This window comes from Ostrinia furnacalis, unplaced genomic scaffold (genome assembly GCF_004193835.3).
Source record: "Ostrinia furnacalis isolate ACB-3 unplaced genomic scaffold, ASM419383v2 OfSCF7055, whole genome shotgun sequence".
In the NCBI taxonomy this organism is placed as follows: Eukaryota; Metazoa; Arthropoda; class Insecta; order Lepidoptera; family Crambidae; genus Ostrinia; species Ostrinia furnacalis.
Genome location: NW_021137294.1, coordinates 132,828 through 149,377, shown reverse-complemented (window position 1 = coordinate 149,377; position 16,550 = coordinate 132,828). Strand labels below are relative to the sequence as shown.

The following is a 16,550-nucleotide window of genomic DNA, read 5'->3' as shown; positions in this document are numbered from 1 at the left end:
CAGAGAGCCTAACATAGAGGCGTCCGAAAGTAAATTAATGATTTTATAACATGCTTCACTTTTATTTCACAACAAATCCGCGTGGTCCCGGGTTCGATTCCCAGTGGGAGCAGATTTTTCTGTTCGGTTTGGTTGGTGGTAGGGCTTGTTCTAAGTCCGCCTGGCTAGCTACCACCATCTTACCTAAGTCTGTCGCCATAACAACAATGTTAACAGAGCATTGTTGTGTTCTGGCAGTTAGAGGTAAGATAGCCAGTTCCTCCGTGGTTGAGGATTCCGGGTGAAGCTCGCTTCCTCCTTCGGCCTGATCATCACTTACCATCAGGTGAGATAGAGGCCAAGACCTTTCTCGTTATGGAAAAAAAATCGTTCTAATACATCTTCGTCAACAGTTCAAAGAAAGTTCGCAAACATAACATACCCTATCTTTCAAATTGAATGTTATCGATACATTTCAACATGATCGACATGTGCCAATCACATACTTACAACCGGCAATTGTTTGAACGTTAAAACAGTAAAGTGTAGAGCGTTGGAGTCCATTAAAGTTTCATCGACTATAGTCAGCTGGTGTTTCTCACGTCTATCGTGCATAATGTAACAGCCTGAAGACACTGCTGCGGTGTGTAATTTTGTCAATAACACGTGCCTTGGGCCTGACGAGTGATATGAAGGTTGTGCGACTGAAAACAACAGAAACATCTAGAGGCTAGTTTTCGATGTCAACAGACATTAGCAGTCGCGTAAACAAAATAATGGGACAATTTGAAGAATGGCTCCGTTACGATAACGATAGCAGACTGGTTGAGTTGTTGAGGCCCTTGAGGGTTCAAGTCCCGCAAGGGTCGTGGATTCATATCCCGGAGACGTGATCGATATACGTATTGACTATTGATATTATTTGAAACGTCAATCATATGCAACAAAAATGGAAAGTTCAAACTTTTTTGGTAATTTTTCAGGAACGAATTATTTTACTCCTGAAAACGCATTAGCGCTCCATGTTGAACTTGTACTAGGATTTCATAATTGCGTATCGCGATTAATTCAATTATGCAACGCGAAAGTTTAAAATTAATGAAGATTTTATAATGTTGTCGTCTTCGATAAGTAAACAAAAAAAATAGTATAGCTAATCGTTAGATGCAGACGTCATCGTCGGTTTGTCACCGCTTTTCCGAGAGCTTTAAATTATGCATGGATTCTGTAATCACCTGAAGGTAGATACGACGGTGGCTATTTTGTTTAGTTGCAATGTTAAAAAATATAGCCATAGGACGTAGGATAATTGCATGACGTTATCACTTATTTATGACGTCACGTAATTGATTAACGATTAGTTCTTGATCATAAATTACCCAACACAATAGCTAGAGATTAAATTGAGAATTTCAGGGTTTTTATTAGTAAGATGAACCATAGAGTCAAGTTTCAATATTTGTACCAATGAAAGGCTTTGATCTATCCTTGAGTACAGACGGCATCAAATACTTCGTGACACTCACAGTAGCCAAAGAGACAGACTTAGATAAGATGGTGGTGGCTAGCTAAGCGGACTTAGAACAAGCCTTACCACCAACCAAACCGAACAGAAAAATCTGCCCCCACTGGGAATCGAACCCGGGACCTCTGCGTCTGAAGCAGGTGGTCTTACCACCAGAACACAGAGGCGGTTAAACGTGGTTAAACCAGTTAAACCGAGACTGTACCTATAGATAGATTCATTGAGTATTGTTTCCTAATACGACCCTATGCTACTTGTTTATTCAACTTTCAAGAATCTAAATTATTCACATGGACATTTTACTCCACCGCTGTAGGCAATTTGACCAATATTGGTTTGGACATTCGAATTAAGAGTCAGTTCGTGATTGTAGTAATTTTCGTTTCGACAATTTTTTGATGACTCATGTCATTTAATTTCGTGGTAAAGCCGTAAGCAAAGCTTGTAGAATTTAGTCCAATTGAAATTGAAATAATTATTTTATTGCATGTCACATGGGTAAGGGTTGACAGAAGATAATATTATTTGTACATCTGTCATGCCCGTATTCACAAAGATTACTATGAGGTTGAGGAGAGCAGAAAGAAGGAAGAAACTAATAAAAAAAAAAGCTAAAAAAAAGTAAAAACAATCGCAAAGTCATAGACATTTTTTAACTTTTATTCGATTTTGAATGAACTTTTATATCGCCGCGTCGTTGGTGGTTCAATGTGCATTTTGGCTGCCATTTTCCGATCGAATCGAATTACTGGTTACGCGGCGACTGACATTAGCGAAAACTTCCTATTGGTTTGCGATGGCATTTTGACTAGACCCACAGGCCTGTTCATCTCCGCGAGTTTACATCAAAAACAAAACACGCACGATGGCCCACCTACACAGTGGGTCTAGTCAAAACGCACTTTAAAATCGCAAACCCATCGCAAACCAGTCGCAAACAAATAAACAAATCGCAAAAGAGGTCGATAACAAAAAAGACTTAGTCAAACGGCAAAAAATCGAATCGCAAAGCCCTACCTATCGATAATTNCGCTTGCTTGAATTTCTTCACGTTGACATTCAGAGCACTGGGCAGAAATCACATTGCGTCAACACCCGCGAGGGCCATCGCAATGCTTTGTTTTAATTAGACAGTCGGATTCCCCTTGTCCGTGCCAGTTCTGAGCTGACCGTTGAACGGCGGTCGTACAGAACCGCGCCGATCGCGCACGAGACGAAACCGACACGGCCTTACGGCTAGGAAGATCCGCGGAAGGCCGGAACGCGGGTCCAGCTTCTGCCCAGACACCTCCGAGGAGGGCTGAGCGTCCACCAGGCCCGGCACCGGCCGCCTCCGCTTCCCGTCCAAACCCGACACGCCCCGGTCCTCAGAGCCAATCCTTATTCCGAAGTTACGGATCCAATTTGCCGACTTCCCTTACCTACATTATTCTATCGACTAGAGGCTCTTCACCTTGGAGACCTGCTGCGGATATGGGTACGAACCGGCGCGACTACTCCGCGTACATCCCTCACCTGAATTTTCAAGGTCCGCAGAGAGTATCCGGACACCGCCGCAAATGCGGTGCTCTTCGCGTTCCGAACCATATCTCCCTTCTATAGGATTCCATGGAACTCGAACGCTCAGGCAGAAAAGAAAACTCTTCCCGGACCTCTCGGCGGCGTCTTCAGGCCACTTTGGGTTACCCCGTCGAACATTCGCTTTGAAACGAAGGAACGAACATATACGCACAAATCAAGAGCTACTCGTGTGTGTTTATTCTATAGGCGCACATATAACGGTTATTGAGATAGAGCATTCTGCAAAACGTTACCCTGGCAGGAAATGCAATATCTCGAAAACCTGAAGACGCACAAATCACATTTTCAGCTCACATAATAGAACAAATATAAGCTATCTGCTCGTACACAGTTTTTCTCTTTCCGATCATTCGTTTAGAATTTTCCTGCTAGAACAACGTTACTCCAGCAGGAATCGTTTTTTTCGTTTTGTACCAAAACGACAGCACGCACTAATCTCTAATTCGGCGCACATTTACACGATGTTGGGAACTAATTATACGTTCTACTCATATCACTCTAGGAGCTACTTTCCAGCTGGAGTAACGTACACGCTCGCTTCCACCTTCGGCCTGATCATCACTTACCATCAGGTGAGATACAGGCCAAGAGCTTCCTCGTTGTGGAAAAAAAATCGTTCCAATACATCTTCGTCAACAGTTCAAAGAAAGTTCGCAAACATAACACACCCTATCTTTCAAATTGAATGTTATCGATACATTTCAACATGATCGACATGTGCCAATCACATCCTTACAACCGGCAATTGTTTGAACGTTAAAACAGTAAAGTGTAGAGCGGTGGTGTCCATTAAAGTTTCATCGACTATAGTCAGCTGGTGTTTCTCACGTCTATCGTGCATAATGTAACAGCCTGAAGACACTGCTGCGGTGTGTAATTTTGTCTATAACACGTGCCTTGGGCCTGACGAGTGATACGAAGTTTGTGCGATTGAAAATAACAGAAGAATCTAGATAGTTTTCGATGTCAACAGACATTAGCAGTCGCGTAAACAAAACAATGGGACATTTTGAAGAATGACTCCGTTACGATAACGATAGCAAAGTGGTTGAGGTCCTTGAGGGCTCAAATCTCGAAAGGCCCGTGGAATTATGTCCCAGAGCCATGATCGTTATACGTATTTATATTATTGGAATAGTCGATCATTATGCAACAAAAATGGAGTTCGAACTTTTTTCTTCACTTTTCAGGAACGAATTATTTTACTCCTGAAAATGCATTTGAACTTATAGCTTGTAGCTTAAAAAGGATTTCATAATTGCGTATCGCGTTAAAACCTGTTTAAATTAATTCAATTATGCAACGCGAAAGTTTAAAGTTATTTAAGATTTTATAATGTTGTCGTCTTCGATAAGTAAACCAATGGAAAAATAGTATAGCTAATCATTAGATGCAGACGTCATCGTCGGTTTGTCACCGCTTTTCCGAGAGCTTTAAATTATGCATGAATTCTGTAATCACCTGAGGGTAGATACGACGGTGGCTATTTTGTTTAGTTGCAAAAATATAGTCATAGGACGTAGGACAATTACGTGACGTCATCACTTATTTATGACGTCACGTAATTGATTAACGATAGTTCTTGGTCATAATTAATCACCAAACATGGATCAAATTAATGAGAATTTCAGGGTTTTTAGGAGTAAGATGAACCATAGTCAAGTTTCAATATTTGGAACAATGAAAGGCTTTAATAATATCCTTGAGTACAATCAGCGTCAAATAGGTCGTGACACTCAAAGTACACCCACAAGGTGGACCGACGACATCACAAAGGTAGCAGGAAAGCGCTGGACGCAGGCCGCTACCAACCGGGTAACATGGAAAGCATTGGGGGAGGCCTATGTTCAGCAGTGGACGTCCTATGGCTGAGATGATGATGATGACGACTCAAAGTAACCAAAAAGTTCGCAATACGTCTTTGTTGTTATTGAGGTTGTGTTATCAACTTTAGTTGTCACGGACTATTTGACGCTGACTTTTTTTTAATCCATAATGAGGAAGCTCTTGGCCTGTATCTAACCTGATGGTAAGTGATGATCAGGCCGAGGGTGGAAGCGAGCTTCACCCGGAATCCTCAACCACAGAGGAACTGGCCATCTTACCTCTAACTGCCGGAACACAACAATGCTGTTAACATTGTTATTATGGCGACAGACTTAGGTAAGATGGTGGTAGCTAGCCAGGTGGACTTAATACAAGCCCTACCACCAACCAAAAAGTTCGCAATACGCATTACTATTGGAAGGTGGAAGCGAGCTTCACCCGGAATCCTCAACCACAGAGGAACTGGCTATCTTACCTCTAACTGCCGGAACACAACAATGCTGTTAACATTGTTATTATGGCGACAGACTTAGGTAAGATGGTGGTAGCTAGCCAAGCGGACTTAGAACAAGCCTTACCACCAACCAAACCGAACAGAAAAATCTGCCCCCACTGGGAATCGAACCCGGGACCTCTGCGTCTGAAGCAGGTGGTCTTACCACCAGAACACAGAGGCGGTTAAACGTGGTTAAACCAGTTAAACCGAGACTGTACCTATAGATAGATTCATTGAGTATTGTTTCCTAATACGATCCTATGCTACTTGTTTATTCAACTTTCAAGAATCTAAATTATTCACATGGACATTTTACTCCACCGCTGTAGGCAATTTGACCAATATTGGTTTGGACATTCGAATTAAGAGTCAGTTCGTGATTGTAGTAATTTTCGTTTCGACAATTTTTTGATGACTCATGTCATTTAATTTCGTGGTAAAGCCGTAAGCAAAGCTTGTAGCATTTTAGTCCAATTGAAATTGAAATAATTATTTTATTGCATGTCACATGGTAAGGGTTGACAGAAGATAATATTATTTGTATACATCTGTCATGCCCGTATTCAGAAAGATTACTATGAGGTCTCCTCGCAATGCGCGTGGACGTACAGGGTGACACACGAACCAATCACAGAGCTCTATTCAACGCTGTGCGTTCGATTTGCTGCTTTACTTAAGCAAGCATCGTTTGGTACGGGTATCAGTCTAATCGTATCTATAAAGTTGTTCTTAATCTGTTTGTTGAAGTCTTTACCTAGGTAATAAAAAAGCTACTCACGTAGTTTCTAGTTTTGTTAAGTGCTTTACTGTAAGCACATTATTGTCTTTTCTAATAAAAAATGTGTTTGCTAAGATCGTCGTATTAGATTAGTATGTTTTTGGTAACAACGAAAAGCTTTTTATAGGGTATTGACCTATTTCAAAATAAACTGGTAGGTAAAAAAAAGGTATTCACCTTATGGCTTTAAGTTTGCCTTATGTACCAGTTAAATATGGCATTAAACATAAAATAAAATAACATTAGTAGCTACTTACTACTGAAAGGAAATGATTCATGCCATCTTTTGACCTCTTTACAGAACTTTATATCACTTTAGTTCCGAATCCTTGATTAACTATTCTGTTTACTGTTCTACTTAGGTACTAGTAGTTCCTAAAAGAAAGACTCACCTTACTCAAACTNTCCATTCCCGATACTTTTAGTGCAGCCCTCGTACTTTAGTAACTAATCTTTAATATAAACATCGGAAGTTATCCAAATCTTTAAGCATCTTAGAAGGGCAAATGCAAATGCGTTTTTTCGCTCTCCTGTAAAATTTGCTCCGCTGCACTTACTAGGTTCTTAAATGGTTCAGCCGACCAGTTCTGCTCTATGGGCGGGCGTGAAACGTGGAAGGTCACTAAGGTTATCTCGCACCAGCTGCAGATCTTCTTCAGCCGCTGTCTTCGCCGAATTCTCCAAAATCTTCAAACGACGAACTTTTGGAACGCTGCCACGAAATACCGATCATTCAGCAGAATAAACGCTGCAAGTGGAACTGGATCGGCCAAACTCTCCGAAGGGGCCCCGATCACATCCCCAAGCAGGCTCTAGATTGGAACCCCCAGGGAAAATGCAAACGTGGTCGCGCCAAAAAAACATAGCGGCGCACTGTTAAGATTTGGAGCAAGATCAAACGCGAAGCTCAAGACCGAATGCGATGGAGGACTGTTGTGGACGCCTTCTGTCCCATATAAGAGACATAGGACATTGACTCACTAATATATAATGTATATGTATGTTTTTTACTGTTTTACGCAACAACTACTTAACAGATTTTGTTGAAACTTTACAATATTGTCGTTTATACATCAAAATAACAAATGGCTAGTTATAATAACATTTATTTTACCATAACTTAAAAAAAACCTTAGAAAATAAAATATTTTGTTTTATTTTTGATTACTCTGACTCCCAACTTTGATTACCCCGACCATGAAAATTTTGATGTCGCATAACTTTTTCTTCCTGCTTGCTACAGATGGGCCAATATAAAAAATATGCTCGTAATAATGTCTATTTTGAAATGTTTCACCTAAACTTACTCTAAATTCAAAAATAAAAAAGGTCGGGGTAATCAACAAAATAATCCAGATCCGGAGAATGACCGTTATATGGTATTAAACATAAAATAAAATAACATATAGTAGCTAGTACTGAAATTAAATGATTCATACCAACTTTTGACCTCTTTACAGGACTTTATATCACTTTAGTTCCGAATTGATTAAGTATTCTGTTTACTGTTCTACTTACTAGTAGTTCCTAAAAGGAAGACTCACCTAANCACCTTACTCAAACTCTCAAACTTTATTCAAAGAGTATCAACTTACACCACCTTCATTGTCGCACTACGGTGTGAGTGGGTAAAGTACAGCAAGGTAGAGTCAGTGTGGTGTGAGCCACTGGACATTTTAAATTTATTATGTAGTTTTCCAGCGATTTGGCTCACTTTTAGCTTGGTCCACGGGCAGCAACAGCAACTGGGCCCATTCTAAGATAGATTTTTGTTGATTTCGTATTTTTATTTATTACAAAAACATTGAATGTGGGACCAGTTGTCGGAAGAAAACATATTTTTAAAAATACAAACCGGTGACTTGGCCCGTGGACCATGCTAAAGTGGGCCATGTCACTGGAAAACTCAAAATTGCGACGACTAGTTTTCGGGGTTCGTCCTCCGAGCAGAAAATGTCCTCGTAGACACTGGACAATGGTACCCTGTACTGTGCACATCAGAAATCGCTCGTATTCCCTCCACACAAGATGCCTATATCTCAATGTGCCGTTGTCCGTGTGTGACATTGTACGTTGACCGTGATCGATTGCCGCGACATCCACGGCCACACTGGATTATTGATGCCCATCGATTTGTCAACACGCGCGTAATTCAATTGGACATGTTTGTTCGGCGATAATTCGAGGATTATGATGTTTCATGTTGGCAACACTGGCGAGGTACAGATTTTGAAAACAGAAGTTAGGTTGCAAGATAATGGCCGTCAATTGTTTTTAAATTTTATTCTACTTTCCAATTAATTAGGGAAGAATTTAGTTTGTTGTTTTATTACCAGCTGATGGCCAGTACGTGACCTTCCAGCGTATGATGAATGTAATGATTAATTATGTTGTATCAATTTTTTATTTCATTTACGAGTAGTATGCCAACTATTGCTGACTTCTCCCTCAAAGCGTTGACCAAATTACTAGTAATTTTGTCACGGTCACACACAATATCTAAGGGAAGAGTGGGGTGGGTCCTAACTCTGTTGGAACCACTCTGTTAGAGTTACTTCGTGATCATGGCGCTTGCAACAGTGCCGAAATATCGGAAACTCGAAATTAAGGTAGGTACACGGTAGCAATCCCGTCAATAATATTATTGTTGGAAACTCGGCCATCTTTTTTAAGCTAGATTTTATTCGCAACATTTATCGATAAATTCCTCGTTTACTCTATGTTAACACATGTCAATAGTCCGCGACTCTAGAATTAAAGTGTTTCTAAGTTTGCAGCTGAAGCAAGCTTCAATAATGCGCGCAACCGCTAATTTGTTCTACTACCCGCCACTTTTCGCTTTGTTTGGAAGTCACAGTCATAACGTCCGACTGATGGATTTGTTTATTTGTTTAGGTAATTGGTTCGTTTATATATTATATATTATGTTGCAGAATAAAAAAAAATGTTTTTATTTTTTGTTTTGTATTTTTTGTAAACGTGGTGTCTGATGTTTTTGATGCATTAGAATAAATACTTAGATTCTAAGAAGTAATGTATTTTTAAACTACGAAATCGAAAGAAAATGATTTATGGGAAATTAATTTGTTTTACAAAAATAAAATAACTTACTGGTCTTTTAAAATAGAAGCATAGACCGAATTTAATTGGTAGAGTGTTTGGCCATTATTTCCCACCCTGTACACAATTAATACGATATTAAATTTTTAGTTTACAAAATGTAATTAAAATAAATAGACAAAGAAAAAAATCTTGTGGCCCATGAGGGGATCGAACCCGCGACCTTCGCGTTATTAGCACGACGCTCTAACCAACTGAGCTAATGGGCCGTTGGGAATAAGACTGAAATTAAATATCTTTTTTTATACTCACAAGTGGATCAATCGTATCAACAATATTACAATACAATAAATTAATTTTGATAACAACAATGCGTTGATAACACAATAGAGATAATTACGAGTTATTGTCCTATGTAATATTTTCGCAAAAACCGCATTGTCAAGAAAAAGTGTATCAGTTTGTAACACGTTTTGGTATTTGTAACTGTTAATGCCGTAAAAGGCAATTTTGCGAACATCATGCTTCTTCAACCCCTCCTTGGGGGTAAGTCAGGTAAATCAGAGAGGGTTGTGCTGCAGAAGAGACTAATGTTCTAATGATTAATTCTAGTGATTCTAACGTGGGGAGTGCCTATGGACGAATTCGTTTCGAATTGAAGAGTGGGAGTCGGCCCCATGCGCATTGTTTCCCACTAAAACCTCCTACGGGTGGCCATAGGCGTGAATACGGAAGATCGCTGCTCGCACGCACTTCGTTAGGTACCTCAGAAGACTNCAGCGTATAATGAATGTAATGATTAATTATGTTGTATCAATTTTTTATTTCATTTACGAGTAGTATGCCAACTATTGCTGACTTCTCCCTCAAAGCGTTGACCAAATTACTAGTAATTTTGTCACGGTCACAATATCTAAGGGAAGAGTGGGGTGGGTCCTAATTCTGTTGGAACCACTCTGTTAGAGTTACTTCGTGATCATGGCGCTTGCAACAGTGCCGAAATATCGGAAACTCGAAATTACACGTATATTACGTACACGGTAGCAATCCCGTCAATAATATTATTGTTGGAACCTCGGCCATCTTTTTATAAGCTAAATTTTATTCGCAACATTTATCGATAAATCCCTCGTTTACTCTATGTTAACACATGTCAATAGTCCGCGACTCTAGAATTAAAGTGTTTCTAAGAAAGTTTGCAGCTGAAGCTTCAATAATGCGCGCAACCGCTAATTTGTTCTACTACCTGCCACTTAGGCTTCGCTTTGTTTGGAAGTCACAATCATAACGTCCGATTGATGGATTTGTTTATTTTTGTGGTACCTAATTGGTTCGTTTATATTATGTTGCAGAATAAAAAAAAATGTTTTTATTTTTTGTTTTGTATTTTTTGTAAACGTGGTGTCTGATGTTTTTGATGCATTAGAATAAATACTTAGATTCTAAGAAGTAATGTATTTTTAAACTACGAAACCGAAAGAAAATGATTTATGGGAAAATAATTTGTTTTACTAAAATAAAATAACTTAACTACTGGTCTTTTAACATAGAAGCATAGACCGAATTTAATTGGTAGTGTTTGGCCATTATTTCCCACCCTGTACACAATTAATACGATATTAAATTTTTAGTTTACAAAATGTAATTAAAATAAATAGACAAAGAAAAAAATCTTGTGGCCCATGAGGGGATCGAACCCGCGACCTTCGCGTTATTAGCACGACGCTCTAACCAACTGAGCTAATGGGCCGTTGAGAATAAGACTGAAATTAAATATCTTTTTTTGGATCAATCGTATCAACAATATTACAATACAATAAATTAATCTTGAAAACAATAATGCGTTGATAACACAATAGAGATAATTACGGGTATTGTGTTTACTATGTAATATTTTCACAAAAACCGCAGTGTCAAGAAAAGTGTATCAGTTGTAACACGTTTTGGTATTTGTAACATTAAAGTAATATGACTTATGTTCTAATGCCGTAAAAGGCGATTTATCCCATCATAAATCTAATATGCTAACATCAGGTCTCCCTAACCCTAACCAGGGTGGGGATAGTCTGGTAAATCAGAAAAGTTTGTGCTCCTTTAGAGGAGACGAAGTGTCCTGATGACGTATTCGCAGCGAATCGAGCTAAAAATTGAATTCTTTTGTTTCGAACTCTTAGGCTAAGTTGCACCATCTAACGCTTTTTTAACGGTTGTTATAACGATAACCGGTGCTTTTTATATGGATTTGACAGATTTTTGACGTTTGTCAAAGTTAAAATAAGATGATGCATCTGATGACGTATTCGCAGCGAATCGAGCTAAAAATTGAGTTCTTTTATTTCGAACTTATTATTTTCCTCTGATTCACTTCAAAATTCAAATTCACTAGTGTGACTTACCGCTATGAGCATGTTGGACTGGTCGAAGTAGTCGGCGACAGGCATGACGTTCTTGTAGAAGTTGTTGAGCTCCATCCTGGCGAGACTCAGCACGACATGTCCCAACCGGGCTCCGTACTCGATCTGTCTCTCCAGCACCCTCGAGGATTATGTGGGGCTCTTTGAAGAATGGGAGTCGCCCCATGAGCATTGTTTCCCACTAAAACCTCATACGGGTCGCCATAGGAGTGAATACGGAAGATCGCTGCTCGCACGCACTTCGTGAGGTACCTCAGAAGATTCGAGTTGAATGACGCCTATTCTATGTAATACTCAATAATAATATGCCTATATTTAGGGGTTGCCTTGAAAAACAATGCAGCTTTCATTTTTCTACCCCCTTGTGACTCACCGCTAACAGCTTGTTGTCTAGGCTGGTAGAAACAGCGAGGACAGATCGAGCTAAATACCTACTTCATTTGTTTCGAACTCTTTTAATTTTCGAAACTTTAAAAAAGAATTGAGTATGTGACTCACCGCTATAAGCATGTTGGACTGGTCGAATACTTCATTTGTTTCGAACTCTTTCAATTTTTTTCTTCTAAACTTTAAAAAAGTATTCAGTATGTGACTCACCGCTATGAGCATGTTGGACTGGTCGAAGTAGTCGGCGACCGGCATGACGTTCTTGTAGAAGTTGTTGAGCTCCATCCTGGCCAGACTCAGCACGACATGTCCCAACCGGGCTCCGTACTCGATCTGTCTCTCCAGGACTCGCTGTCGCCAGCTGACGAGGACCACGCCGCTTATGGTCTGAATCTGGAACAAGGATATTATTATGCTGGAGTCTGTGAAAAGGGTGGTCTTCGTAAATGGTGTGCTTATTTAATGTGATGACGTACAATCTGGATTTTTGGACAAGCAATTTTTGCAGTAAGATTCTTATTATCGTTTCTATCGTAATATTATGTCATATCATATCGTGCGACAAGCAAGGAATATGTTTCAACTTTCGACTAAGAACGGGCTGAATAATATCGATTTACTTCGATGAACGTCTAGCCAGCGCTATCCAGCCAGCCAGGTAAAGAAGTGGATTGCCAATTTAGATCGTAAGGTATTACGATTTCAATCGCAGTTACTTAAAACTTAAATCAGAGTAGGTATGAAGATACTCTATACCTACCACTGAATTATTTTTGAAATACTGGGATACATTGTACTTTTTATAGCAGCACATTCCTATATTATGTGTCTTGTTACCCATCTAAGTGAGTCACTATTTCGCAAAAGCCACAATCAATGGCGAAGCAAGTGATTCAACCTGACTCAAGTAACGAACGAAAGATGTTTTACAATAAATCTACTTGTAGTTCCAATAGAACCTTAGTTCGCTTTGAAATGAGCATCCCGACAAATGCCCTTGTTGTCGTGACTGAAGCAAAATATTTGTAAATATAAAAAGTCGGTCATGCAGGTACGTATCATGCTAGTTTACCTACATGGGCATCGTGAATCATTGGTACAGTCATGTTAATGTAAATCGTAGTTAAAATGTATGTTAAAGTGGCGAAGTGATTCTTTGGACACATCAATGAAAACTGATCAGGGATGAAGATCAGCTAAAGACGACTTGATTGAATGTAGAGCCAAAAACTATTTGACATAGCATGCAATTCTAAGCTCTAACCCACTCGTAACACAAGCTTATTACACTCGTCGTCAAATAAATCGCACCTCGCGCGACAAGCACTTTCAAACGTATGCATCCCCACTTCCCACCAATATTGGCACTATTTAAAAGCCTAGTTCTAAACTTGATTTCACTATGGGAAAGGTTTTTACCATAAAAATGTGTCTTTAGAAGGATCCAGAGTCACTTCTTGAAAAAATAGGTAGTTACGCTTGAGCCATCTTTTATGGGTTTTATCTGTTAAGTTGAGATTAATCGCTATCCATCTGTTAAAGAGGACACGTGAGATCATTATTTGGTTTTATAACCATAAAAAATGGTCTAATTGATCCCAGAGGTGAGCCCAAAGTGAGGTATTTTTTCAAGTCACATTTATGGTATATGTTAATCATTGATTAATAAATTGAATGTGTTTTTCTTTAACGATATTTATTGGGCTTTCAAATAACACCAATATTGTTGGGGCACCATGATTATGTCAGAAGAAAATCTTTAAAGTCCGCGTCGCGGAAGGTGCGATTTATTTGATGTTGAGTATATTTAGCTTAGTATTACGAGAAATTAATGAGACTAATATTCTTTCTAAAAAAATTGAAATGATCTATAAATCACTATTTATATAAACATCATCATCATCATCATCATCATCATTTCAGCCATAGGACGTCCACTGCTGAACATAGGCCTCCCCCAATGCTTTCCATGTTGATCGATTGGTAGCGACCTGCGTCCAGCGCTTCCCTGCTACCTTTACGATGTCGTCGCTCCACCTATATGAACCATTATATGAACACAATAAAAAAACCGTTCATCTTCCTCATAACATTCTGCTTTAGGGAAGTAAAAACTTCGATTGTTTTAAGTAAACCATGAAAAAATCTAAAATCATCAAACACAAGCCCTGATACTTGATAGTAATGGCGTTATAAAATTCACTCTGGTGTAATTTAGAATTTGTAAACTGCTAATGTTAGTGACTGTACTTGAAAAAAATCAGTTTAGTGTCAGCACCGAACATGACGCGATCATGACGCCGCGTTTCCACAGGTGCTGAAGCGGCGTGACGTCACGGAGCTATACAATATCGACAGAAATAATTTAGCTGAGTGGCTTTGGCATGCTTAGTTAGCACTATGGTGTTAGCATCTAGGTCGTTAAGACTATACCAATATTATACTTAAATGCGAAAACAAACTACGCAACAGAAAGTACTGACAAGTATTTGTAAATAAAAGATTAAATTGCAATAACTTGGTAAAAGGCCGATGGGGCAGAAAGGTTCTGGAATGGAGGCCGCGTACCGGAAAACGCAGCGTGGGACGTCCACCTACAAGGTGGACCGACGACATCGTAAAGGTAGCAGGGAAGCGCTGGACGCAGGCCGCTACCAATCGATCAACATGGAAAGCATTGGGGGAGGCCTATGTTCAGCATCAGCAGTGGACGTCCTATGGCTGAAATGATGATGATGATGATGATGATGATGATGATGAAAAGGCATAGAGTAAAAGTTTGTATGGGGAACCTATTTGTTTATCAAATAGAGCCAGAGATTTTGGGTTCATTCCTAGTGGGCATACTTAGAATTAAAACTTTGTGTATTTGTTCTCAGTTTGGTTAGGACATTGTAGACTGGAATCTTGAAATAAATATTATAATATAGGAACCGAATTGAGAACCTCTTCCTTTTGTTGAAGTCGGTTAAAAAGCCATCTAAGACGGTTTTATTCGGCATATATGTAGAGTTTATTAGACTGTCAGCACCAGGGTTGTTACGACCATGTTATAAAGAATAGAACTTGTACCTAACTTATGGTACTTAAACTTATTCATAGAAATAAAATATCTACAGGATCGTCCAGTTCAAGACACAATAAATACACACATCCTAACTCCTCAGAGACCGCAAAACGATCCAGTTTGTAAACTAAACCATTTCATTAACACTGTTGCATTACCCCGGAGTTATAGCACCAATCACCATGGTAAATTGACCTTTCGTGCCAGCTAATTGATACGGACAATCACATAAATTCCTATGCAATACACTGCCGTGGTGCAAAGTTCATAGGTAAATGAATTGATATTGTGGTGCTTGTGACTCGTGGAGAGATAATTCGTAAGTGGGAAATAATTTCTTGTTCGTAAGAAGGTGGGAAATTCAGCTAGCTGAACCTTTAAGAACTGTAAGATTGTCACTAGATAGTTTTGAAAACTATAAGGAAGTAAGAAAGTTTAGATCAAAGGCTTTATTTAGTAAAACAATTTAGGTAGAGTTAACATTTTTGATTAATAAAGTAAACACATATTATGCTCCTCTCTATAATTAGATAAGTAAGCGACCTTCTAAAATGCAGTGAAGTTATCTAAAATAACGATAAAAAGGCATTCATGGATTCATTTTTTATTCTATTCTCAAAATGGTGCATTCTCTACCGTCGTCCCTAATTAAATCGTCTTGTCTGCCTGTAACATTCAATTTAGGCAGCTGAATCTGTTTCGATGTTATTAGATTGACTTTGGTAATAATATGACCAGAGGGGTAGGGGTAGAGGTAAAATTTATAGTCCAAAATAAAATAGGCAAAGTTGCAGTTCTTAGGAAGAAGGTAGTTCAGCAGAACATTGAACTGTGCTATTAAATCGCCAAACATAAGTTATGAAAGGAACTCCACTCCGACCCAGTTCCACGTGGGTAATTGGGTATAACAAAGCGGTTCGATGCCAAGAACGAAAGGCATTCGGAAGTCGATGTCAGCGGAAAATTAATGGCGTCGTGAGGTCTAAGAGTGCCTTTGGGCAGTCTAGACGTTAACAGTGGTGTAGATCGCAATCTGTGGTTCATTCTTACCAAGATTTTGGTGACGATAGCAGTTAATCTTTTACACTTAACTGTAGTTAGGTATAACTTTACTACAATACATTAAACGCATGAAAACGCCTATGTAGAACTTAGATGTTTTTACCTATGGAGATTTAATCTAGAAGATGAGAGATGAGACCTCAAAGGGGATATTAGGGATGGTAACTATGGGAAAGCCATGAGTTCACGAAAATCCAAAGGATAACTTCTGACTTTGTAACCTAACTGGGTTTAATAGTTCTGTTAATTAAAATTAGGTACTATAATGAAGTAGGTACGGACTATGTACTCAGAACTTTGAAGAATTTTTCTAACATTGAATCTAGAAGATGGGACTTTAATGAAATAACCCATGGACCAATAGTAGTCTGATA

General features: G+C 39.1%; 1 protein-coding gene and 2 non-coding genes across 3 annotated transcripts in view; all 3 read right to left on the bottom strand.

Moving 5' to 3' along the window:
• LOC114363262 (adenylate kinase isoenzyme 5-like) overlaps nt 1-16,550 on the bottom strand; it is a 56,334-nt gene that overhangs the window by 30,457 nt on the left and 9,327 nt on the right. The window contains exon 5 of the mRNA XM_028318939.1: nt 12,258-12,440. Within this exon, the coding sequence (XP_028174740.1) occupies nt 12,258-12,440 (183 nt within the window). The remainder of the gene's footprint in view (nt 1-12,257; nt 12,441-16,550) is intronic.
• Nucleotides 9,442-9,515, bottom strand: TRNAI-AAU (transfer RNA isoleucine (anticodon AAU)). Its single transcript has one exon. It is a non-coding gene; the product is annotated as a tRNA-Ile (tRNA).
• On the bottom strand, nt 10,923-10,996 carry TRNAI-AAU (transfer RNA isoleucine (anticodon AAU)). Its single transcript has one exon. It is a non-coding gene; the product is annotated as a tRNA-Ile (tRNA).